This window comes from Furipterus horrens, unplaced genomic scaffold (assembly GCF_987537825.1).
Source record: "Furipterus horrens unplaced genomic scaffold, mFurHor1.1.pri manual_scaffold_6, whole genome shotgun sequence".
In the NCBI taxonomy this organism is placed as follows: domain Eukaryota; kingdom Metazoa; phylum Chordata; class Mammalia; order Chiroptera; family Furipteridae; genus Furipterus; species Furipterus horrens.
The window spans coordinates 122,227,348-122,253,763 of NW_028327176.1; the positions used below are offsets into that span (position 1 = coordinate 122,227,348).

General features: G+C 39.8%; 1 protein-coding gene across 1 annotated transcript in view; it reads right to left on the reverse strand.

Moving 5' to 3' along the window:
• Window positions 1-3,761: 3,761 nt before the first annotated feature.
• IMPG1 (interphotoreceptor matrix proteoglycan 1) overlaps window positions 3,762-26,416 on the reverse strand; it is a 116,383-nt gene continuing 93,728 nt past the window's right edge. The window contains 5 exon segments of the mRNA XM_090280510.1: window positions 3,762-3,839; window positions 5,180-5,205; window positions 5,208-5,243; window positions 10,214-10,221; window positions 11,179-11,377. Of these exon segments, the coding sequence (XP_090136636.1) occupies window positions 3,762-3,839; window positions 5,180-5,205; window positions 5,208-5,243; window positions 10,214-10,221; window positions 11,179-11,377 (347 nt within the window).

Sequence of the window (26,416 nt, forward strand, 5' to 3'; positions counted from 1 at the left end):
GGATGCTTTGCCAAGGTAGACATATATAAAATATTAAAAATGAAAACAAAATGTTTTCACATTCTACTCCATTATAATGTAATTCCTAATTCCACTAACATGTCTGAGCTATATATTGAGAGCTGTGGGTATGCACTGAAAGAAAGTTTTCCTGATACTCATATGTCAAGGAACAGTGAGTTTTAGTTGTAAGGTTGAGTAGGTGGCACCATCTGAAGGAATTAGTGAGAAAGAAATAATGCACGTAGGAGCACAAGCCCACACAAAAGACATTCAGTTCTAACTTGAATTCTGCTTTCTTTAATGACCTGTTATAGGTCGTTCCAGTAACATAGTGAACCCTTTTGTTTTGCAAGCAACCAAGAAGAGATCACCTCAAATGGAAAATAGGTGATATTTGCAGAAGCTGAGGGAGTAGAAACTCACAGGCAGAAACAATAATGAGAATTTAGTGTTTATAGAGCTTTATTAACTGGATTTTTAAAAGATATTTCATTCACAGGTTATCAACTATGGTTCTCAGGGGATCAAAATGTGTAGATCTTTGGTTTCGTTGCTCAAAGTAACTTAAGAGTACTTGGATCAGTAGAATAAATACTTATTGAATCAATCAGTCAGTTAATATGTTAGTGGTAGACCTGCCTCTTTTTACACAAGAGGTAACAGATCCAGAGAGGTCAAATAATTTAATTCTAGGCCATGAAAGAGATATAACTGCCTTTGCTCCAATCATGTAGAGGAAAAGGCATCAAAACGAAACTTTTTGAGTAGCCCCCTGAGGTTTTACCAAGGGTTGCTCCTCTGCTGTTCCACATCTGCAGAGGTGTGACAGGTTTTCTCTGTCATTACCAGCAATAAGAAGTATTGAGGGTTTTTATTTGTCACAGAAGATAAACTAACAAGGGAGAAGAGGACAGGGCATATCTAAAAATGAGAATAAGGACAAGTTAGGGGAACAGTTGTAACAAAAGGGAAAGAGAAGAGCAGCGGTGGAGGAGAAAGAAAAGGGCCATGCCTCTGAAGACCATACCCCCAGGTTGAAAAACACGGATACATTTTAAGTGACAAAGCACTCCTAGATCCTAGCTAAATATTAGAATGAGTTGTGTATAAGGGCAGAAGCTATGGTTATTAAACCTTGGATCAAGATAGACCTGGTGTATACATTCTTAGTATATAGAAATGACATTCTGTGTGTAAGTAAGCTTTGTGGAAGAATCAAGTGGAGATACTCAGAGGTAGAGCCTACGTGTGACAGCACCAGATCTTTGATATAATTAAGTTCAATTAAAATCAGTGTATTCTTTCTTTCCCATCACTGACCTAATATGTGAAGTTGTCATACTTTTAGTTACCATCCTTTTCAATACGTTTTTCAAGAGATAATGGGAAAAATACACATCAAAAAGAGACCCTCTAATCCTAATTTGTACCTATGCGGAATCTCGCCTTCAAACCTCAGGTTTGTTAGCTGGCCATTTTCTTTTCACTTGTCAAAATTCATCTTAATTGCAACTGTTACCTCTTTTTTTCCTGATTTCCTTAAAAATGTATACCTGATACTTCATTAAAATACTGATGTACTGGAAATTAAAATAATAAATACTTTCTATGTAGAACTTCCTCTTGCATCTTGGGCTTTTAATACAGTTACAGGGTGTCATATGTTGTAAACGTCGTCAGGGCTGCACATGTTGCCTCATGTCTCAGATGGCATAAGTTCGAGAAGTCTGGAATCCTGAAGCTTCACACAGTCACTGGAGCTGGAAACCTGTGCTCGGTGGCTACAGGAAGAGGCAAGAGACTCGGGTAATTGACCCCAAATTCCTATGGGTTTTTTATCCAGGAAGCAAGCAGGTATGTGAGCCACAACTACTCATTTGCTTAGATTAGAGAAAAACGAAATCTTGGCTTCCTTTCCCCAGGCCCTTACCTGTGAGATGACACAGGATGTAAAAACTGGGGACTCAAAAAAGAGTCCTTCAAGTACAGCTGGCCTTCATAGGCTACTTCATGCCCCTCGTCTGGAACCTACTGTGATCCAGGTAGGTCTTCCGAGAGTGCAGAGAGACTCAGGCCATCTAATCTCAGCAGCTCTTCTCTGGCTGGTCTGAAAAGACCAGTCTGAAAAGTGGGTGACCCAAGGAGTGAGACAGTTGCTTCCCTGGAGGAAATGGAGTGTTTACCTGTTTCTCTTTCCCCATCAAACGCTGCCTTCTCTGCAGTAGTTAGAACACAACTGAAATACAGAGTAGAGGGCACATTATGGGGGATGAGAGTATTAGATTTTCATTTTCTCTTTTGATGTGATTTTTTTTTTTCATAAGCTTTTGGTTGAGTCGCCATGCTTCTAACCAGTGTGCTTTCCTCTGGAAAGTTCCAGGGATGTGAAAATAGGTACATCTCTTGCTGCCATTCTTTGCTTTGAGGTGCTTTATTGCTGTATCACAATTTGAAGTCCTTGTCAGATACCATAGCTCCTCACTTTGGGGAGAACTGGGGTGGGAATAAGGATGAAATTATGCATTTGTGAGACCAACGTGAGTGAGTTTTCAAGGGTTTGTAACCAGGGGCAAGTATCACTTCCCTAAAGATTGTCTCTATTATTGGGAAACATGTTCTGTTTTTGTTTTTAACATTTACTGCTAAAATGTTGCTGTCAATGTATAATATTTTGCTATCTTTCAGCAGCATAAAAATCATGCTTAAAATCATTATAATCCATAAAGTGAATCCAGGGAATATCTACTAAAACACAAACCCACTTTATTATAAATCTATGACTACGTGGTGCTTATATTTTATTGAAATTAAGATTTTGCAGCAAATATATTTGAAAGTGGAATATTTGAAGAAGATACAGAGGAATTCATTTTTTTCATTAAATAGCACATTAAAAACTGACGGATCTGGATTACCTTGATGCCAATCTACCTAAGCACACACTGGAGTTAGTGTAATGGAATTAATGGATTATTGGAAGACATAGTTCATCTGTGGTGGAAACAGGAATTGGTTATGACACAAAGTACAACGTTACTCCCCACCAGCCCCACCCAGTAGAGTGTATTCCTTTAAGTAGCTTTACCAGTAAGAAGAGAAAATTTTCTATGGTGTGTATATCTGACACCCGTATTTCTTTTTAAAAAATCAGAAATTATTGACATCAAAACAATCTACCACATAAGCAGTAAATAATGTGCCTAAGAACTGAAATTTGTGTGTGTGTGTGTTACACACATTGAAGTGTGGAGCAATACCCTCACCAGTGTTTACACACTATATGCATCTGTGCATTTAGAAACCTGCATCTCCTTGCACAAGAAGTCAACTTTCATGTACATGTAACATATGAAGAGCTTTGCTTCCTGATATATTGCTCACCCCCCCTCAAATAAATCTCAACAAGTTGCACTAGTAACTGATCTATGAGTAATATTTTAAGGGCAGCTGGAAGGAAACCTGGTTTACTATTACCTTCAATAGCACCCAGGAGTAGCCAAAAGGTTTTGCCAATTGTGTTGTGGGTTTTGATATAATAAGCATCTTTTTCTTCAGAACATACCTGTCATCAAGTGCACGGTTCTCTCTTTGAAACATTTTGTGTGCTGGTTCTCAGTGTTGACTATATGCTTGGCTTCTGAAGACCTATGACTATGCCTGCCTATGTTTTCAGAGTTTTGACAGAGTGGATACCATTTTCCTTGAGAAAGCAATCCATCCCTCTTGAGATTAAATGATAATATGTACATTTTCAGTTTTTAATTTCCTTCCCAATCTTGATGGTTAAATTCTTCATATCCTACAGTCAGTAATTCAGAATTTCTTTTCCTGGTTACCTGGAAGAGAAACAATTTTAAGAGCTTAAGAAATGTCATCCAAGGTCAAATCAGTGGTTAATTCCAAAATTACCTTTGCTGGAGGATGAGAGAATGAATATGCTTGCCATTTAGGATATCTGTTTTGAAAGGTGGAAGATGCCTTCTTAACTTTTTAACCTACTGGAAATATATTTGATCTCTTAAACCTTTTTGGATTCTCAAACTGAACCATCTCTTGAAGCAGGGGTAGCAAATAGTTTGTGAATTGAAGTCCTCATGTCCCCTTGCAACCACAGCAGCCCTTATTATCCCACGTTGCTCCTCCATTTGAATTATGGTTCTTAATTCTACTTGGCACTTCAGCATTTAGTTGGTGTTTGCTTCATCCTGGCCATTTTGTTAATGTAAGATACTGTGCCCCGTTGTCATTTTATGGCTTGAGTCTGAACTTTTTCTGGCTTTCTAACCCTGTTTCAGGAAGTCAGAATGGCTCACATTATTATTCCCAGTGTGTACCTGGACACATGACATTATTGTTAGCATTTAGTGTGACTGCCTCAGTATCCTTGTTTGTATATTGACTGTAATAACTGGCTTCAAGTACAAGCTTTGACCTGTTTCCATCCAACACTATAGATCTCAGGTAGAGTGGACACTGGTTGATGTTTACTCATTTTTACCATCAAAGACTAGGTATAATTTTTGAAATTAGGCAATTTCAGGCTAAAAATTATCCAAGATATTTTCCCAAAAATCATTTTGGAAAAGCTTAATGTAGGCTATATTTCACCTGGTTATAGATATTTCCCTTTCTAAAATAATAATTTTTTAGCAAAAAGTTGATGAATGAATGAGTAATTTAAAAGTGGAATCTAGGACACTGGAAGGAACATTTATCTGAGGATGAACTTTTAGGAAGTTTTGAAGTTACTCATTGTTCACAAATTATTTCTTCTAAATATTTTTCTACATATTTATGCTTTGACATTATTTGAAATCAAAAGAAGATATTTTACAAGAATAAGCATAAAATGATTCAGTTCCAGGAAATGAATTATCTTTATAAAAATTTCAACCATGTTGAAGTACATTGATATTTTTATAAGAAAAGGTTGATAATATTATAAAATACTTAAATTGGTTGTTTTGTTTAGACATTTCAGTTAATGCCAGTCTTCTCTATCCTTCTTGCACCAGAAAGTGCCCCCCCCCCCTTAACATATTAAATTTAAATCCTGGTAAATAAAGGAAAAGTACTTTTACTTATCTCTATTTAAAACAAGAATTAAGCCCAGAAATGTTTTAAATTTCCTTCCAGATTCAGTAATTAAAATCAATATTTAAAAGTATGAGTTTACCTTGTTATTTTGCTGGTGTTCAAAGTTTTGACACTAGTTTTGTGTGCTTGATTTTTAGAGTGATCTGATAACTTACACAAGAAAGCAAAAACATGATACTCTCCTTCCTAGGCTTATCGACATTAACAGCAACTTCCTACTATTTTAGCTTTACAATTATTCTGACGAGTGAGAATGGATAGCATATTTTGCCAGTGCCTTTGTTAGAGTTGGAGGTTGTATGCTTTCTGCATCCCCCTGAGTTTTGCCTTCCAATTGCTTTACTGTATCTTAGGCAATAGTCTCAGAAGGATTGAACAAAGCTCATGCAAAGATGAATGATAAATCTTGCAGGAAGTGGAGTTATTTCTCAAGTCAAGTTCTGAGTTGTGGTTACTGAAAAACAACTCTGTAATATTTTGTTCATGAAATTTTAAAATAGAGTGTATTCTAAAATTTGATGTACATCATTTCAGACTTTTCTATATACATGTTACATACATACTGATGACCATAACTTCAGGGAAAGGGCATCACTATTGGAAGGAGGGGAAATCCTATCTTGGCTCCAGGACTTGATGGGAAGAAGGCAGAAGAGAGAAGAGAAGAGAGAGGTGTAGTTTTAGGAGGTTGAGTAACAAGTTCCTCGTACGACCAGTTAAGGCGGCATTTTTGGTTTAGGTTGGGCTGGTTGGGCGATATGGAGGCTTTGAGATTACCAGGGGACAGGCAGATGTCGGGGTCAGAACTAAGAGATTGCAGGTGAGGAGAGTATGGGAATAAAAACTTTCCAAGGGACCTGGTAAGGCAAGGAGAACCCACCTCCACCAATGCATACAGATACCACTGCCTTAGAGAAGAGAAGATGGAAAGGGGACAGGATCTTTGAGTCTGACTATATATTTCAAGAAAACTGAGTTGCCCAAAGAGATTACTTAAACTGTTAATCAGATGAAGTTTGAAAAATTGTGTTGGACTATATTAAACCCCGCCCCACAGTCTTGGCTCCCCTCCTTTAATCTGGTGGTGAAAGGGCTCAAAACAGAGTGAGGAACTAGAAGGATAAATGGACAACCTCCTTACCCCCCAGTCTGAGGTGTAGCATGTGAGTAAACCTGTGATCTCACTGTAGTTAAAACAAGTACTTTCACGTCATTAAAACCTCTTCATGAGCGTCACTTTGTACCATCACTTAATCTGGCCCCTACATTTGGGAACCATTTTCATTATTATAAATGATGTCACAAAGAACACATTAGGCCTATTAAAGGACAAAGTGAAAAAGTTTAGATCTGAAGAGTAAACGTCATAAATAATTTACTCTCTTAGATCTAGGTTTTCATTTTCTGTGTATGATGACAATTGTGATTAATTAAAGTAATATTAAGCCAAAAATGAGATCTTTGAATATGAAAGTTTTGTTTATTCTTAGGGGAATTTTGCCAAGTAAGTTCTTAGTACAACTGGATCTACTTATAGAACATCTAACATTGAGGAAAATGAAAAATGTGTGTTGCATATTCATGAATATTGAATGGAGAAAAAGAATAAAAAGAAAGATAAAGGTGAAGGTATAACAAAGGCCAATGACTCAGCAGTAGAATGATGAAGGACTGAGCCAGTTGAAAACGCTCCTGGTGTGTCAGTGGACTCAGCTCAGTAAGGCATTGCCCTCAGTATAAGTTTCCTATTTCTTTCTTCATTCTCTGGTAGAATAAGAGAAGTGCAGCCAAGTTTACAATTCTTTAGCGAATGCTGCTTTCAAAGTTACAGCACTTAGTGTCCTCAACTTATTTGCTCCTGAGTTGAGGTTTAAATACCAAGTAGGGCATCTCAGTTCTTACAGGGCTCCCTTTCTTGATAATTATCAAACAGCTCCAATAATGCTAGCAGCTGAGAGCTTACAGTGAGGAGCATCTTGTTTATTCCTTACCTAAACTAGTGAACCTATTCCTATTATCCCCAGTATGTAGATAAGAAATTTGAGGCTTAAATGCGGGGAGAGAGGAATGTTGCTCAAGTTCACTAGCAAGGGGTGGAGCTTGAACTTGAGAGTAACTTTAAAGCCTCTAATCTTAATCAGTGTCTTAATCAATTGTTGATTAGGTCTTCATTTTCCTCTGATCCTTATATAAGTAAATTGTCAGGGTGACAGAAATGATGGCATCTAAGGAACAGAAATGACTGGTGGGAGGATGGCAGGTGGTGGGGATCCAGGGGGAACTCAGCACCACTGAGCTGAGGTTTCTTCTGCACTGACAGTCCTGAAGCAGCTCATGGGGCGATGGCGTTTGTCCTTGTGACAGGATTTTCTCACCCGCCTAAAGGAAATTGAGTATCTTTCTCTTCTTCCTTCCTCTCTCCCTCACTTTGTTTCTTCCTTCTTATCTATGGCCCAGCATCTGACAGTGACTAGCATAGGGGTGCTCAAACATGTTTGTTGAATTGAATTGGTGTAAGGAGCATCTTACTCCTGTGTATCTGAATACTGGAAGTTCATATTAATTGTCCACAGATGTAGGCACAGGTTGGGGAGCAGAGCCCCCTAAATCTTCACCTTCATGAGCACTGTCCACTTCCAGATTGGCCTGTGCCTTGCTGGATTGATCTCACTTATGACAACCTAGCATTAAAGTGATATTTCTTAAGAAAGAGGGATGTTTAAAATTACAAATTGTACAGCCATCTGAAACAGCAAGTAGGGTTGATTAAAAGAAAAACTGAATACATGAAAGCCACATGGAAACCCCTTCTCCAACTCATCTTACTAAGGCCTTGCTCATTTCACCCTTCCTTCCAACCCCACCGCCCCACCCTTGCATTTAAATTCACAAGTGATATGTGAACATATTCTCATAATTAAAAACCTTGGACCCCATTTCCACTCATTTCCACTGTTAACTGGAATACAAATACATAGTTTTGTTGTTAATTTATTACACAAACAGGATCGATTATCCTGCAATTCACTTTTCTCATTTAATGTCTTGGTTTTTTTCCCGATGGCAGCTCAGGAGAGCTATGTTATTGCTTTTAATTGCTCTGTTCCATAGTGACTAATACACGACACGATGGACGATTTAACTGTTTCTCCAGAGATGGGCTGTAGAATTGCTTCACCATTCAAAGCAATGATGATGTGAACGTTTTTGTACACATATCTTAGTGCACAAGTGCAATTATTTTTATAGGAATGATGGTCTAAAAGTAAGATTATTTGAGTCGGATTAAAATTTTTATAAATAGTAACAAATATTTCTTGAAAAAACTTTTTCCAGGTTACACACCTATCACCAACGGTGGATAGAACTAGTTTTCCCTGAAATTACTCACATAAAGGAAGGGCATTATTGACCTTCTTTTGCCAGACTTAAGAGTTATAACTTATATTGCCATATTGTTTTTGGATTTCCCTGATCATAGTGAGATTGAGCATCTTTTCCTGTTCTATTCGTCATTGGGATTTCTTCTCTGAATTGCACCTCTGTATTTCTTTGCTCATTTTAGTACGAAGATATTTGTCTTATTGATGTGTAGAAACTCATTGTTATGGCTGTTTATCCTTTAAATGTCATTATTTTTTAAATCCTCACTGAGGATATGTTAATCAATTTAGAGAGAGAGGAAGAAAGAGAAAGAAACATCAGTGTGAGAGAGAAACATCAATCTGTTGCCTCCCATATGTGTCCTGACTGGGGATCAAAGCCAAAACCCAAGCATGCGCTGTGATTGGGAATCAAACCTGAGACCTTTTGGTATACGAGACAATGCTCCAACCAACTGAGCAGCCCAACCAGGGCTGGATGTTCATCCTTTAAGATATAAGATAGTGAATATTTTTCTCTCACCTTGTTGTTTATACATTAATTTTGCTTAGGGTTCTTTTGTTCCCTATGGAAATCCTCTTTTTAATGTCTACTGGGATTGGTGTCTTAATTAGAGAAGGATTTTTTAGCCCAAGACTATAGAAATATTCTTAAAAAATATTTTCTCTCATACTTTCATAGTTTTGATTTTAGGTTTCAATCTTTAATATAGAATTGATTTATATGTAGTGAGAAACTAATTTTAATTTTTTCTAAATGGAAGGCCAATTGTATTTTAATCATTATTGACCAGGCCATATTTTCCTTACTGATTTGAAATGCTGTTAAAATAAATTGTCTCATATATAAGGGTCTAGTTAGGGCTTATATTTGTCCTGTTAATCTGCTGTCTATCTCTGTGTCTACCTTAGTGTTCTAAATATTATTTTATGTATTGGTATCTTACAGAGCAACCTCCCATTGTTACACTTTAAGATTTTTTTCCTGTACATTTTCATTTCTAGAGGAACTTTAGAACCAGAATGTCAGATTCTATAAAGAATCCTGTTGGGATTTTAATTGGGATTAAGTTGGAGAATATTGATAGCGTCATCATAATCCTCAGTTGCCTGAAGTAATACTTGGTGCTCTATGTTCTTTGTAAAGATACTTTATAAACATAATTTCATATACTCCTTGGGGTAACATGGTAGGTAGGTTTTATTACTTTCATTATCCAACAAGGAAATTGAGGTTTAGAGAAGTTAAGTAATCTATCCAAAGCCACTGATCAGTAAATTGCTAAGCCAAATTTTTCTTATCCTCAACTGAGGACATACTTACTGATTTTAGAGGGGGGGGGAACATAAGGGGGAGGAGAGAGAAACATTGATTAGTTGCCTTATACATGCCCCAACCGGGGACCAAACCCACAACCCAGGCATGTGCCCTGACTGGGAATGAATTGAACCTGTGACCTCTCAGTTTACTGGACGACGCTCGAACCAGCTGAGCCACACTGGCTGGGGCTAAGTCAAAATTTTAATTGCACTTTAGTTGCTTTTTAACAACTATTGCATAGTTGTCTTTTAAAGTATCAATACTTTAAATGAACAAGACATGCTTCATCTGAAAAAGGTTATATTTCTTGTTTCTTATTAATTGAGTGTGGAAGAAGATTGTCATGAGTTCCCAGGTGGGAACTTAGGAAATGTGGTCACTAGAATGAGTAAGAGAACAATAAAAAAACAGGATGATCTAGTAAAGACATAAGTCTGAGGTGATTAATATTGAGGAAATGCTGGTGTGATTGGAAGCTCTTAATGAGGAAAGGTGGGACAGACTCACACAGAAGTCTTGTGAGGGCTGAGTCCACAGTGTGGATTTTATCATGGTGTCACAAGACTGGAGGAGAATTAGAAACTTTTATGTTCTCTGTTCATAAAGCTACCTACATCCTAAAGTCTTACTCATGAATAGAAGGCCAATTATATCACAGCTTTTTTTCATTTTTAAGAGCTTCTGTTAACCTGATTAAACATATCACAGCACACCTATAGAATGGACTACTATGTAATCATTAGAAACGACGCTACAGAAAATATTTAGTGACATGGGGGGATGTTCTATGTAAAAAAGTTGAATACAGAACAAGAAGCCAGACTGATTACATTTGGCTTTAGAAAATTCTATATAAACATTTTACATAAACATGTACACCAAAAGATACTAGCAGTTTATGTGACTTTTATCTTTTTTCTCATAATTTTTAGTATTTTTCCAATTTCCTTATGATGAAAGCTATTGTGTCCACAAATAAGGAAAAAGCCAAGTATTACACACACACACACACACCCCAAAAGAGGGAGTGGACGATGTGGTATTCTCTCTTAAAGCTGATACACTTCTTTTTTCTTTCCTAAGTGGTCTTAATGAAACATTGTAGGAAGGCTTAGAGCAGTGGTCTCCAAGCATGGTCTTTGGACCAGCGGTATCAGTCTTCCCAGTGCCTACCCAGACCTATTGAATCAGGAACAGAGTCTAGCAGAGCCCAGCCATGTGTGTTTCAGCAAGTCCTCTTCCAGGAGATTCTAGCACTCACTGCGGTTGAGAACCATGTGTTTAAAAGACCATATAAATTCATTCTAATGACAGGTTTTTCAGAATTATGAATAACAAATTCTTGGGTCTATAAAGTTAGTGTGCTTGACCTACCTGCATGGAGCTCCCTGTCCCTGGATGACCTCACATTCTTCTCCAGGGGCACAAGGGCCCAGGTCTTCCTGGTGGTTCACGTGCCCCTGGCTCTCGTGCCCTGGTCTACAGCGACACTCTGCTTCCTCAGTCCACTCATTGCTAACACACTGGGCAAACTCGCCACAGCCCAGGAATTTGCAGGGATCTGCTTGGTCAGCTGTAAGAGACAGGGCAGATAATGAATGCATGGAGGCCTGAGCAGTGGAACTGGTAGACGTCAAAGGCAAGAGAGCAACTATATTTGCTATCACCCCATTTTCAAGTGGGCTGTACAGTAGTGATAACAGACTAGAGTGAAAAGAGAATGACACATCTCTGTGTCTTTGACAAATGAGTTTAAGGACACAGGTGATAGCATATTTAGCTCCAAATATAATCATGCACAAACTCTGTTGTTCATCAGCATTACCTAGAGGCCTTGCTAATATGGGGATTCCTGGCCCCATCCTCAGAGTTTCTGATGCAAGCGGTTTTGGATGGGCACTGAGAATTTGTATTTCTAAGAAAGCCCCAAGTGATGCTGATGCCTCTTATCTGGAGAGCACATTTTGATAACCACTGCAGTTGAAAATTGATTTTTGTTTGTTAGTTATTTTTTAAGGTAAGTATTTTCTGCAGAGATGAGTTGTAAACATATATTTAAGATCAGGTGTGCCTTATAAAGTAGTAGTCATTTATGTGAACAATTTTGAGAACTCAGAATAATTTTCTAATTTAAAAAGTATCTTTCTCTTAGTCCCTTATGATGATCTCTATGGCTCCAATGATAGAGATTCTTTCTTTTGGATTAATTGTTTTTCCTCTATTAAAATTCAAGTACACCTCTAGTCTATTCTCTCTTTTTTTCTGGTCACTAATTGTTCTTTTTCACTCTATTCTTAATTCTGTAGGATTGTCTCAAATTCTTTGTGAAGTGGGGTATAACTCAAGAGAATCTCAGAATACTTAGTTCTGGGGGGCCCGTGTATCCTGCCAGCCTTTCTCTGTCTTTGCAAAGCTCAGCACACTGAGCTCTCAGGCAAATGGCCTGAGTCCCCACATGCTGTCAGCAGAACTAGAATTAGGGCCTCTGGCCCTGAAATCATTTTTCTTTCTATCCTGGGAGGGTTTCCTATTGGATCACATCAGCCATTTATCCTTCAATAAACCACATTATGTGCCAGGAAGGCAATGGTGTATAAAGTAGCTCTTCCAAGAAGCCTAGGGGAAGGTACAGGATACTGCTCTACAAGAAGCCTAGTACCTTGCCTAGCATAAGAGCCCTTAATAAGCGCTCTAAATATAAGTTAGAGAGAGATCACTATGGAGGGGATTGCTTGAACTGTGTCAAGTAAATTGCATTTGTGTGTGCAAAGACTAAAAAAGGTGTTCCAACTGGACCCAGTGGCATGAGCAGAGAGGCACAGAGGTGAGAAAGCAGCAGACATGTGAAGAGGGAGCCTGGGAAGTCCAGTTTGGAAGCAGCAGAGACTCGTGGGTGGAAGGAAGGGAACCAAGCCTGGAAAAGTAAGTTAGAGACAAACTCTGGTAGGTCTTGAATACTGTGCTAAGGAATTTGGACCTTACGGGCAGAGGGGTGCCATAGTGGATTTTTGGGCAAGGGAGGGGGTGTGATCAGTATTTTGCTTTGGAAGATACATAAATAGAACTTAGAATTTTCAAAATTAGGATAGTTTCAGTGATCATCTGGTCCAGTATTTCCCAAGTGGGAACATTTGCAGAACTCAAATCCAGCAGGACTTACTACATTTTATACTACAGAGAGGTTTGGTAGATAAATGAGGTTTTTTTTTTTTTCTTTTTCTAAATGCAGGGTGAAATAAATATGACAGGTTTCTCTCTTCCCCCCGTTCTCTTTCTCCCTCTCCTTCCATCCTCACGCCTTTCTCTTTTTGCTTTTGGACCTCTTGGGGTCATTTAATAAGCTCATATCTATTGTAAATCTTCGATCGAAGAACATAGCTGCTTTGCTAAATTTACTGGCCACAGAAGCTCTGTAAATAGGTCATTGGGGGACACCTTGTGGGGGGAGAATTTCAAGGAACGTCTATGTTCACTGCCCCAGTCCGGCACCTCCTTGTGGAAGAAGCAAGAGCAAGAGAGATAAGCGAGGCCAGCCCAAGCTGAGGGCAAGAGCAGGCGCTGGAAAACATATTTTGGGGTTTCCCAGCAGGGTAGACCTGTTAAAAATCTATGTGAAGTTGTATTTCTCTGCAGGTCGAGGGTCCTTTATGGACAACCAGGTCTGGCTAACGTCAACTGGTTTTCCCTGCCTCACAGTTCCTAAAGCTGGCCATGTTATGGCATCCAGGGCACTCACTACTTGGGAAACCACTCAGATTTACCCTGTTATCCCAGGTGATTCACCCCCCAGGGTCTGGTTTAATAAATAACAGCTGTCAGCAGCTTTACCCTCGGGACTTTCGTCTTGAAGACAGAAGCCAGGAGGGAACAGTCAGGCTCCAGTTCCCTCTCTGCAGCGGAGAAACACATTTGCATGGACAGCTGATGGATTGCATCAGCTCCGGGATCCTGAAGACTAATAGGAAATGTGTGAAAAGCAAATGAGCTTCCTGTTAAAAAAGGTTGCTGTTTCACCATAATTTCTTTCAGCCCAGCCTGGCATGGTCTATGCACCAATAAAGTTGAAAAAAATACAATGAGGTAAGCTTGGTGAAATAACTTTATCCAAATTTGGGGGCCCTGAATCAGGTATAGTTTATTGATTACTTGCTTTTCCCATGTTATTTACTGAAGACCAGTCTACAGACAAGAAGTAGGGGACTTAAAATCCCTGAGCGTAGTTTTTGTTTGCTGTGTACTCTTCCTAGGAATTCAGAGAAGATTCATTTATTTAAGAAATATCAATTTGGCTTTTCAAAATCTTCAACACTGAGAATTTCAGACGAACTAATTGCTTTAGATTTTTATTTTATCCATACAAAAGATTTTACATTTTAGATGAAATTTTAGAGCTAGAAGGTATTTCAGAGATCTTTTTGAATAATTTGCTCACTTTGCAGATAAGGAAGCTGAAACTCAGTGGAGTGTTGCCAAGATCATGCCTGTTTGTGCTCAGTCCCTCTTCGATTCCCACCCCATCCCCTTGTGGAGGGTGTGAGAAGTTGCAGGGAAGCAAAGAACCCCAAGGGGGAGCTGTTGGACCATAGCCTATAAAGGTAATTGCAGTTAATTAGAGTCATAGCAGAAGAGACCATATTTACAACAATTTATGAAGCAAATCATATATTTCCACTTATGTACCTTAAAAAATAGTTTTCTTAGGCATGTTGATGACCTTTGTTCTTACATATCATTCTTTGAGGGATATCTATAATTTTGGGCTTTAGGCAAAGACTGAAACCTGGATATAAGCTGATTCTGAGGAGGAAGCACCATGAAAGAGAAGAGAGTGACTTTATAATGAGTGAAAATTTAACCAGTAGAAATTTCTTGAGAAAGCTTTCCCTGTGTTTTCATTTTCTTTCTTTGTCATCTCCCAAAGACATTTCTCCTTGGAACGATGGACACCCATACAACTATTTGCTTCTTCCTTAACACGTTCCCAGGAATTTACACAAAACAAATTAGGCTAAACCTCCCACTCTTTGCTCTTGATTTGGTCAATATTAATAATTTAAACATTATATAGAAACAACCTAAAATGCTCCTTCTGAACATGGTCTGTATCTTGGAAAGAGGAAAGACAAGGAGATGTGAGATCAACAGTCTATTAGAAAGAGAACAATTAACTGCTATTTTCTAGAAAAACATTTTCAAGTCATAAGTCGAGTGTGACTTTGAGGAGGTGAAGTCCTCATGATTGGTGTATAGACTAGTCTATAATAGCCTTAGCTTACTGGATTTGCATAAATCCCCTTTCAATAGATTTTTTTTTTTTTTTTTGTGGGTACTATGCAAAGGTTTCTCTATGAGCCTCTACCACACCCACTAAACACCTAGTATGGTTAGGGGCACCCTCTGGGCTACTATAATTGCTTGCTGACAAAATCACTTAATTTTCTTTCCTTGACCCACTTGGATAGCTCTTCTGCAGATCCAATTTGACAATATCTCCATAGAGGCAGCCCAGGGCATTTGGCCTGAGAGAGCCCAGTGGTGTCAGAAGCTTCTCATTTGCAAGTGGTGGGAAAGGCCCAGGTCCATCCTGCATCCAGAGGTTCTGGCTTAGTTTTTAGCTTCCTATGTCGATTCTGGCTGTAGTCAGAGCATTAATGTTATCCCATTTCAGGCCTTGTCCCCAATGTGGCCCCAGAGATCATGATCCTGAACCTTCACCAGGAGCACAGTGACAATTATTTGTACATTAGTTCCTCCTTTTCTGAGTGGAATATATTCCAAGACCCCCAGTGGATGTCTGAAACCATGGATAGTACTGAACATTATATATACTATGTTTTTTCCACACATACCTATGACAAAGTTTAATTTATAAATTAGTCATGGGAAGAGATTAACAACAGTAACAATGGAATAATTATAACCATATACTTTAATAAAAGTTTGTGAATGTGATCTCTCTCTGATAACCAATATGATAATCAAGACAACTACTATGGGACTAAAGGGCAGGGAGCATGTACAGTGTGGATACGCCGGACAAAGGGAGAATTCACGTCCTGGGGCACCCTGAGATTTCATCACGCTACTCAGAAAGGTGCAAAACTTAAAACTTATGAATATTTTATTTATGAAATTTTCACTTAATATTTTCAGACCACAGTTGACTGTGGGTAACTGAAACCACAGAAAGAGAAACCGTGGATAAAGGGGGACTACTGTATAAACAGGGAGTTCACATTTATTGACAGTCATTTTATGTTTGGTACTGTGCTTGACACTTTAAACAAGTCTTTATTAATATTCACAAAGTAGATATTGCTACCTCATTTTCATAGGTGAGAAAACTTGAGCCCATAGTAGCCAGCAAGTATAACTGTTTACATGTTTGGCTTCGACATCATTTTTGTAGCTTTCACATCAGAGGTTTTCAGGAGACAATTCAGGGCTCCAAGGGGCTTAAAGGACATGAAGGACAGTGAGTCAGAGGCTCAGCCACTGCCAGCCTCTCCATTCTCATCGGCTTACATATGAGACTTCCATTCTTGCCTTTGAAGCAAAGGCTCTCCCAACTAAACAAAAGATCAAAACCATTGTCTGCCACCACTCCTTCAGGAGGCAGAATGTTTCCTTGTAGAAAGTACAACCTGACACTACAGTGGCTCCACATTTGTTTCTGTTGTTCAAAAATGACATCAATGAACATGGCCTGAAGTTAAGGGAGATGCTTTGGGGTTGGGAGTATTTGTATTGTTCTGAGATTTCCAGTGTAAGCACATTTTCTGTATCATTTTCTCCCTTGGATTTGCTTACATGGTGTCTTCTGTATGCATTTCATAGGTCATTAAGAGTATTCCCAAATGGCTGGCTAAGGAAGGTAGTATGTCTCTAAGCTCTCCATCTTGCGATCAAAAACCATTCAAATGAATGACCTCTGCCTGCATTTTACAATTAAGTTTAAAAGATGATGGTCCTGTTCACCAAGAAGTTCATAAATTCAGGGAACTCATAGGTCCCTGATGGCATAAGACTGTCGTTTCAAATCTCCTGTTTCTAGTCCCAAGTGCACTCAAGCTCGTCAGGCCTGAAAAGCGGCTTCTGAGGCTCCCCAGTCCGGGTTGACCAACTCCATCCACTTCGTTAGACCCGCCCCTTCACTGGCCCTACATCCCTGAAGCTGTGTATTGACTGCTTTTCTAACCTTTTATCATTCTTTCTCATTTCTTTGTCATTCTTTATCCTTTCATCATCTCCTTCTCAACACTTAAGTTTTGGCCAAAAGTCAAGCAACTCTCTTGACCAGTCCCATCCTAAAGCCGGTTTCATCCCTGTTTGCCTGCAACCCAGGCTTCACCTGGGTTGGCCTGGGCTGTGGGCCTACTGGGTGTTTGTGGAACGATTTATTTCATTTCAAGGCAATGAAACCTAGTGTGCACTAGATGGCGCTCAATAGAAAAAAAAGTAAGAATAGATTCAGGGGATAAAATTTTAGGAGTCTGAATTGATTTCTGTCCGCTTAAAAACCACTGCGCGGTGCGCATTGGTGAAAGGAAACGAGGTCTGGAAGTAATTCTCCCGGTGGCAAAAGCAGCTCCAGGGGACAGCTGATAGAGCCATTATTACTTGTGTGACCACGGGGCAGATCAGGTGTGGCTGGTTGGGGAAAGTGTTTGCAATTCCTGGATTGCTTTTTCCCCATTTCAAAAAACAGAGCTAAGGCTCTGGAGTTCTCAGGCAGGCTGATCCGCCACCCCTGGTGCCTGCGAGACCGAACATGGTGCCGGAATGGAGCGAACAGATTTCCCGCGAGTCTGCGCTGAGACAAAGACGGCCACGTGCTCGCTTCTGCCCACTGTTGTGGGGCAGCCCTGTTGTGGCCTCGCCCTCCTCTCCCACGCTTACTAACCAAGGCTTGTCGGCTGCAGTTTTGTTGGTGGGGAGACGGAGAGGGGTCATTCCTTTGCCTGGGGCATCAGGGCACAGGACTCACAGTTTTAGCCCACCATACTTTTAGGGGCTCACCAGCATATTTTAAATTCTTTAAAATCAGAAGAAAAATTTTAATATAACCCAAACTAGGTTATATTTGTTTCTATACCAATACAGCCATAAAATAAAAATTTTAATGTTTTTATTAATTAATATGAATAAAAGCATAAGAGCCTGGAGCCCAGGAAACTCGAAGGCAGCCTTGATCAGTCAGTTTCCTTCTCAAGGCATCAATATCACTTTAGTACAGCACCTGGTGCTTAGCTTACTGATTGTAATAAATATGGCCCTCAACTGAGGGTTCATTTGAGATGTAATGCAGGGACCTCACCTTCCACAGAGGCCCATTGGCCTTATTTTCCCAAATCCTGAGAACATTCTGGGATTTGGCTGCACCTGCAAGGGGAGTGAACTGGCTCATCCTTGCTTTTGTGCTGAACGAAGCCTCCAGGAGGGAGCTCTGGGCTGGGAGGGCTGCTTTCCAGCAATTGTTGCTGGACTTGGGAATGCTGGTTAGCTTCTTTAGGTCTCATTTTCCCCCTTCTATAAAATGGGATATTTAAACCAGGTGATCACCAATATCTCTCCAGTTCAAAAATAAGTCTCCCATTCTAGGTGTTGAACCAGAACAAAGACTGCGAGTGTGTTAGCTGGACATGCTGGCATGTACCTCTGAATGGTTGGGACAATGCAAAGATTAAAACAACTTAAAAAAAAATCTACATTTAAGTTAGTTTCATTGTTTTATGCAATCTTATCATTGGCCAAAATGTTTTGCATATGGCTTATTGCTGAAGGGTCGGATTAAAGGGAGAATAATTATTCAGTGGTAAATAGTACACAGGATAGCACCATGTGTGTGACTGGAAGTTAAAGCACACTCATGAAATTGAAAAAGTTAATGGGAATTCTTTCTAGTTTAAAAGGGCATGGAATGTGTGAGACTTGGGGTTTTTATTTCAGTTCTCCACCATTTTAAAGAACCACCATCAGAAACTCTTCAGAGCAGGCTCTTAGGAACTCTTTCTTATATGAGTAGGTGTGTGGATATCCATAAACATCTTGCCCTGGGTGGGACTTTGAAGAATTATCTCTCAGTCATTAGATTGTATCTGCCAAACTGAGGTGTTTGGGGTTCATTAGTTTCTGGGCCTGAGTGTCCTGTGACCAGCCGTTGGGAGGAAGGAGAACTTTGCTAGAAGGGGCGATGGGAGGTGGCCCTGCAGCTGGGCTGAGGCCCCAACTTGTGTGGAGGGTTTGTGTTCAAGGGTTGCATGAAGGGCTCCAGCAGCATCTAATGGAAGCACCACAGGGTGGTTTGGGTTTGGGATGAGGGCACAGGTTGAAACTCTGGAGAGTGGAGAAAGTACAACTGGTATTGGGGTCCCCTAATGGAAATAGGTATTAACAGAAGATCTGCAGTGCTGGCCAAGGAGGCTCAGAGCCGCAGTGGCATAACGCAGGAGCTGGGGCCAGAGACAGGATGGGGTGGGAGGAAGGAGAGGGTAGCAGCTGAGGGGAGTCTCCAGGAAAAGTTCCTGTGATTGCCCCAGTTGGGAAGTCACAGCTATGGTTATAAAGGGGATATTTGGAAGTTTGGGACTTTTGTTCCTGCGAGTGACATTGGGTGTGTTGGGGGTGGGGAGCAGTCTTAGAATATGACAAAATATTATAGGACATTTAGGTTGGTGAAATACAGAACCTGACCATTCATTTAGGGTTAATTAAACTGAAGTGTGTTGTCACTTTTTCTAAATAGATTAAACAGCCTCTGTAATACCCAGTGGAAGGATTGCAAGACTCCTTTTTATGAAAAGGCGGTAGGTACAGTTGAAGGAAGCACACAAAACTGCCGTTGAATTCCAGCTCCAGCACTTGGTGATTGTGTGACCAGCAAAAGGTCACGCTTCTCTGAAATAGTTTCTCCAACCGTGTAATGGGCAGGATTAATAATACCTTCTTTTCATAGTTATTAAGATTAAAAATAGTGTTAATAGTAGCTATTACTGTTTTGTTGCCATTATTATGATGAGTGACATCTAAATTATGCTACTTCCCAGAGAAAAATGATTGTTTATCCACATTCTGGCTGGAAGCATCCTAGACGCCAGACTGGAATTAATTTCAATGTTTATCATTTGCCAGCCTTGAAGTCTGCCCATTTGTGAGGCAGCTTCTTAGGAATTCAAGGAGAGAATAAGTTAGAAAAAGTAGTTTTGCATATTTGAAAATTTCAACCTACATAGCTAACTAGAATAAAAGCCCTACATGCTTCAGAAGAATTTTCATAGCAGCCTAAAGGAAAGATAGCCCTTGTTGCCAGGAATGCTGGCAGAATACTGAGCAGCCCGTGATTTATTCAGTTTTTCACTTGATAAGTCACAGATAGTTTTAACATTGGTTTATACTTTTTATAGCACAGATATATTTATTCAGGGAGTTTTCAAAAGGTGACTAGCAAACCACATGCAGTAAATAGCAGTGTGTCCCTTCTCCATGTCTGCACCTCTGCAGATGCTATTTGGTCTAAATGATTGCCGACTCATTTAGAAGACACAGCCAGGAATTCAGATGCTGATTTGAATGTGGAATGATACTCACCTAGAAATCTCATGAGGATTTTCAAAATCCATCTTCTCTTTAGTCCAGACCTCACTGCTATTTTCCCCTCCCAGTATCACTACCATAAACTATGCCTTCCCTCCCCCATAATTAGGCCAGAAGAAAAGAAGTGAAAAACACTTGATTGAATTTTGTTTCAAATTCTGCAGATGGAACTAAATAATTGGTCTGTCTTGGCCTTGCCTATAAATATAATAAAATTGGGGGCTAAAAAAGAAATGCTAAATCCTCTAATCCAGACTGTCATAATTTTCCCCTCAGCTTCAGTAAGCTTTCCACAGGGTTCTTCCTGACTCTAGGTCCCTGGCCTCTCTTCTCTTACAGCAGTTAGTTTAGAAACCTTGTAATTGGAAATTCATTTTCTGCCCCTTTGAGATGTAAATCACTCTTAAGCTTCTTGACAGTATTACTTAGGGCTGTTTTTCTTCAGGACTTGGGAGCCATTCCTTTGAAATGTAACCATCAAAAACAATAGTGCCCCCTGTCTCCCAGTCTCTATGGGATGGTGGGAGCCTTGCTCCAAGTTTTAAGACAGGAGGTGGACAAGGCATGTCGGCTTTCTCATTTTCCATTTCATCCTGGCCTTGCTGCAATCAGGCCTGCGTCCTGGCCAATCCACTAGATTGCTTTTGCAAAGGGTTCTGATGACCTCCGTGCACCATTCACTCGCAGCTGCAGAAACTGCTGATCTGTCTCTTCTGCATTTCTCTTTCCCTGACTTCTGCAGCATCATCTTCTCCTGGCTCTCTTCACTGACAATCGTATTTCCCCCCTGGGTGCTGGACAGTCTCAGAGTTTCATTCCCACTTCTCATTTCCCCTCACCCTACACATTGCCCTGGGCCATTTTTCGCCTGTTCTCTGGTTTCAACTTGTATAGTTGAAATGCACACTTTCCCAAATGTATACTTTCAGCCTCGAGATCATCCCCTGGCCACCAGACACCTACTTTATAGACCAGAGGTCAATTGACCTAATGTCCATTTCCTTAAATCTGGTTTCCCCTAGAACATTTTTGGAGTATTTTTATATCCTTAAGATAGCTTATTAATTTTTGCTTTATTTTTTGCATTAAAATTTAAAAAAAAGAATTTATCTATGTACCCATGTAACTATTTATACACTTTCTAAGTAGTTTTCAAATTTACAGTATTTTATGAATGATAAACTATATGTTTTTATTTTATAATCTTGAGAATACTTTAAAAATTGTTTAGTATTAAGTTTGGAGACTTTTTGAGTTTTACAAAATTTTATTAAAGTTGAACTTTAAAAGACCACGGTCACAAAAAGAAGAAAATAAAGGAAAAAATAAGACATCTAAGTGGATGCAAATGGATTGAGCAGGTGCTCTTAGACAATCTGGCTTTACATGATCTGGCTCAGCATTCTCTCCCTTCCTTCTAGGCTGAGCTCCCACAGCTCCCTGCCATGATAGTGAATAAGGAATTGTCCTTCCACTCCCAGAAATGCCTGCATCTCCCTTCCACCCTTTCTGGAATAGCCCCTCCCCACCCTTCTCTGCCTGGGCCACCATCATCATATACCGAGGTTTCACACACTCAATATTGCCCTGTGTCTAGGAAGCCTGCCGTGATATCCTCTTGCCTCTGTAGAATTAATTGCTCTCTCCTTTGTGCTTCATAACATTTCTGTTCATATCCTGATTATAGTATCTCTAGCAGATTCTATTATAGCTTTTTGTATATGCGCCTTTTTCTCTTGGTAGACATTTAGCTCCTTAAGGGCAGAGATGGGCTCAGTTCACCTTTGGGTCCTGGTGCCTATACTTACTGTATGAATAAGCGGAGACCCAAATTATGATTGCATTGTTAATTACTCGTGTAACTTTTGTGTAACAGCAAAGATAAGGATCAGTGGGACTAAGAGGCTGAGAAATCTTTGATAGTTTAAGAAAAAATCATCCGACATTTGACATGAGGAGAAAGGCTGACTGCATGACCTTTGCTGTCATGCTAGAGCAGGAACAGTCCCCTCAGTAAATCACCCGTGGGCCCACGCAGCCAGCTGTCTGCACTTTTACAGCCAGCAACTAAGTATGGTTTTTAGGGTTTTAAATGTTTATATTGATACAAGCACTTTCATAATATCCTTGATTTTACCTTTCGTCTCACAAAGCCTAAAGTACTTACTATCTAGCTCTTTAAGAAATAGTTTGCTGAGCCATACCCTAGGAGGCAATAATTTTGCTTGACTTATTTACTATTGATTATGGCATTTTACAACCCTATAAAGTTAGAAGTTATAGTATAGAAAGTGGCTAACATACAATGATCATATTTTCAGTTTTGTACAATGTTAGCTTAACAATTTTATTTAATAATTCTCCTTTGTTCTCTGGCTGTACAGTATAAAATTCCTGTTTCCATTTCCCCCATAAATCAAATTTGTCAGCCCGACAATTCTCTTAGCAATTAGTTACATCAGACTTTAACATATGCTCACAATCTATTTGTATGGCAATCATGTTTTTTATATTTGGAAGCGTATTCTTTGACAAGGATTGGAGGAGGAAGGGGTGGTTAGGGACAGCGGCTGGAGGGACATGGGACAGGAGGTGGGAGATGCGCTAGTGTTGGGGAGCCCTAGTTCTAATCTCCTTTTTCTCCCAAGAAGGTGGTAAGAAAAGAGCCAAGGGGTAAGACACCTGGAAACTCAGGTTTGCTATATTTGGCCATCTTAGTTGGGAAAAGGTTAAAATTAGAGGATGCTCTTTCCTTTTTCCAGGGATAGACTCTTAGGATTCTCTCTCATAGACAAAGCTGTGTATTCATTCCTGGCACACAGTATTTCTAGCAGCTCCTGCTTTTCTCTCTAAAGGTTTCCCCTCAACATATTGGGCTAACGCCAATGAGTTTAAACAAATACTGGCAAGATCAAAACTGAATAAGGGAGGTCTCTTGTATTTTTGCTAAAATGACCTTCCAGTATCACCTGGGGTTTTGATGATCAGTGCCCCTTAGTTCCTTTACTACATGCTGGGGGATGGGCAGTGCCAAGCAGCCACCCAGACCTGAGACTCTGGGAAGGACCACACCAGGGATAGAGTCAGGAGCTGTATAAACTGGAGTTGGAATCCTTGTCCTCTGGGAAACTGAAGTAATTATTGTCATTTGGGGCCCAGGGACCTGAGAGGCAGCATGATAAATTGGTTGCACTGGTTGATTGTACTAGGAGGACATTTTTATTAGCTTGGTTGTCAATTACCATGACAATTTATACTCAAATATAGCACCAAAAAGAGAAAATCTGGATCATTCAGCCACACTGAAAAATTAGGAGCAAAATAGCTGTCATGTTCTAGATTTAAAAAAAATATATAAAGGAAAAAACACTATTGAAAAATATCTGCCTATTTTCTTTAATTTGTTTTAAAATCTAGGCACCCATGTCTTATATAATCAAAATACCAATTTTGTACTTATTTCCCCAAACTAAAATTATGCAGGAGAACTGATGCTAGAAACACTTTACTGTAACTCCACAGTCTTTTTTTTTTTTTTTTAGAATAACATTTTATTTCAGGTTCAAGAAGTTTTAGAAGATATGCAGATTCATAGAGTAAGAAATTAATTAGCTCTGCTCAGAAGCAACAGGTATGAGTGTTTTGGGTTTTTGGTCTGTCTCTGCCTGGATTGGAACAGACTGTAAATGGGAGGAGAAGCTGTGAATGATGTGGAAGTGAAGGCTGCGGGAGTTTCTGAGTCTGCGTCTGAGTGGGTCCCTGACCACGGCTCACTTTTGGGTGGCCACCTTCCTGTCCTCAGCAGCCACCACCCTCCGCTGGTAGTTTGTACTGCTGCCACTGACACCTGTGTGGCTGGTGTTCTGCCTCTTCAGCTCTCATGTTGACGAAGACTGTCTACTTGGTCGAGGTCTACTCAGGCTTCCCTGAAATGTTCTGCTCAGCCTCAACTTTTGGACTCTGTGTTTGTCTCTTCATTGTTCAATTTTAGCAACTAGACCCCCCCACCCCAACCCCATCCTCTATACCTGATCATCCTTGATACCTAATCAGTTTCCTTATCCTCCACCATCCCCCAGGGGATGTCTGATCACCATGGCCTGCCTTCCTCAAGAATCCTTTTTGATCAGTTTATCCAGGATCCCCCCATACCGATGTTCTTTAGACATGTTCTATCCACTGACTCCCACACTGCTACTTGGCTATAGAGTCCAGTTGCTGTAAACAAAGTTGAATTGACTCACTGTCCCCCACCCCAAGACCCCATTGCAGCGGTCCCTACACCCATCAAGATGGTCTTTAACAAGTATGTATAATTGTTTCCTTAGCAGTACTGGCTGTCTTCCTGGCCACTGCAGGAGGCTCAGCCCTCACGAGCACCACCAACTGGCACACTCAGAGGGATTGAATTCTCTGTATCTTAATCTCTGCCACTACAATCTGTCTTCTGCTCAGGCACCAGGCCTCAATGAAATGAAATTTAAAGGAACGCTCAGAGCTTTCGTCATTATGGGCTCACTCAGTGACTTTCAGACTCACAGGAATTTGCAACTAAGTGCGGCATATGAGAAAGTGCTCATTAGAAAGTCTTTGTGAATAAACAAGGAATAGCTTGATCCCAGCATCATTCTAAGGGGTCCCTCTTTGGCCACATTGGAAGATCCTTTGGACAGGGACTGCCCTTCATACATTAACATATTATATGGTTTGAATGAGTGTTTATAATTTTGCATTAAGTATGTAAGAGATGATCAAGGCCAAATCAGCAAGCACTTGCTGGTTATAAGTGGGTGAATTTATCCTTTGCCTTTGGTGAAATAACTAAACCAGGATCCCTAGCTGTGAGTTAGGAAGCCCCCTTTATACCTTACCTGTCCCTCCCTGCTTGCTCATTACACCCCACATCCCCATCCCCCATGCTGATTGAATGAAACACTTTTGGGGGCAGGTAGGCACAGTGGCTTATCATTCTAAATAGGAACCCTTTTGAATATCGGATTTATCTATTTTGATTTACATAGAGAAATGAATAAAGTTCATTGTTGTTTACTTTTAACTTTTATAAAATCTACATATGGCTTTCTAATTCTGCTGTGCTCAAGCCCTGAGGTTCAGGCACTACTCCTGTCCTAGCTGGCTCACTACAGTCATTTTCTAGCAGACTTCTCCCAGTCATTCAGTCATTCATTTATTCTATGAATTTCCAATGTATTAAGAATTCAGATGTTCTCACTCTCCAAGTATCTGGTAAGAAATAGATTAAGGTAATTTCTCAGGTTGTCCGGCACACTCTGGCTTTCCCTTATTGCTCCACCATAAAAGATAAGTTGGGCATGCTACCCCGCAGAATACTAGGCAGCCTGGGGGCATCTCTTGGGTACCCTCAGCATAAATTTGGCTCTAGCAGGGGACTGGAGCTGATGTTAGCACCTTCTCATTTCTGTCGCTATTGGCTTCTGAGAGGAGAGCTACACAGCTGAACTCTCACAAGAAATCAGTGAAAATAATTTCAGATCCAACCTCCATGCAAATACCTTGTCAGGTACTTTTTATTGTTCTCACTGGCACCCTATGCAGGGCACAACTTGTTAGTCAAGTTAATGACAATGCTGCAATATTAACTAAACATTTATTAGTCTACTGCAATTGTTGAGTGTTAAGTGTTGTACATACAGTCTCCTCTGTATCCACAGGTTTTGCATCTACAGATTCAATGAACCTTGAATAGAAAATATTCTTTAAAAAATTACATTTTTGCTGACATATACTGTGTCTACATAGTTAAGCCTACAATGGTTGCATCTGTACTGAACATATACAGACTTTTCTTCTTGTCATTATTCCCTATATAATATAGTATAATAACTACTTCCATAGCATTTACACTGGATTGGGTATTATAAGTAATCTGGAGATGATTTAAAGTACACATGAGGACATGCAAAGTTATATATGAACACTATGCCAGCCATTTTATATAAGCAACTTAAGCATCTTTGCATTTTGATATCCTTGGTGG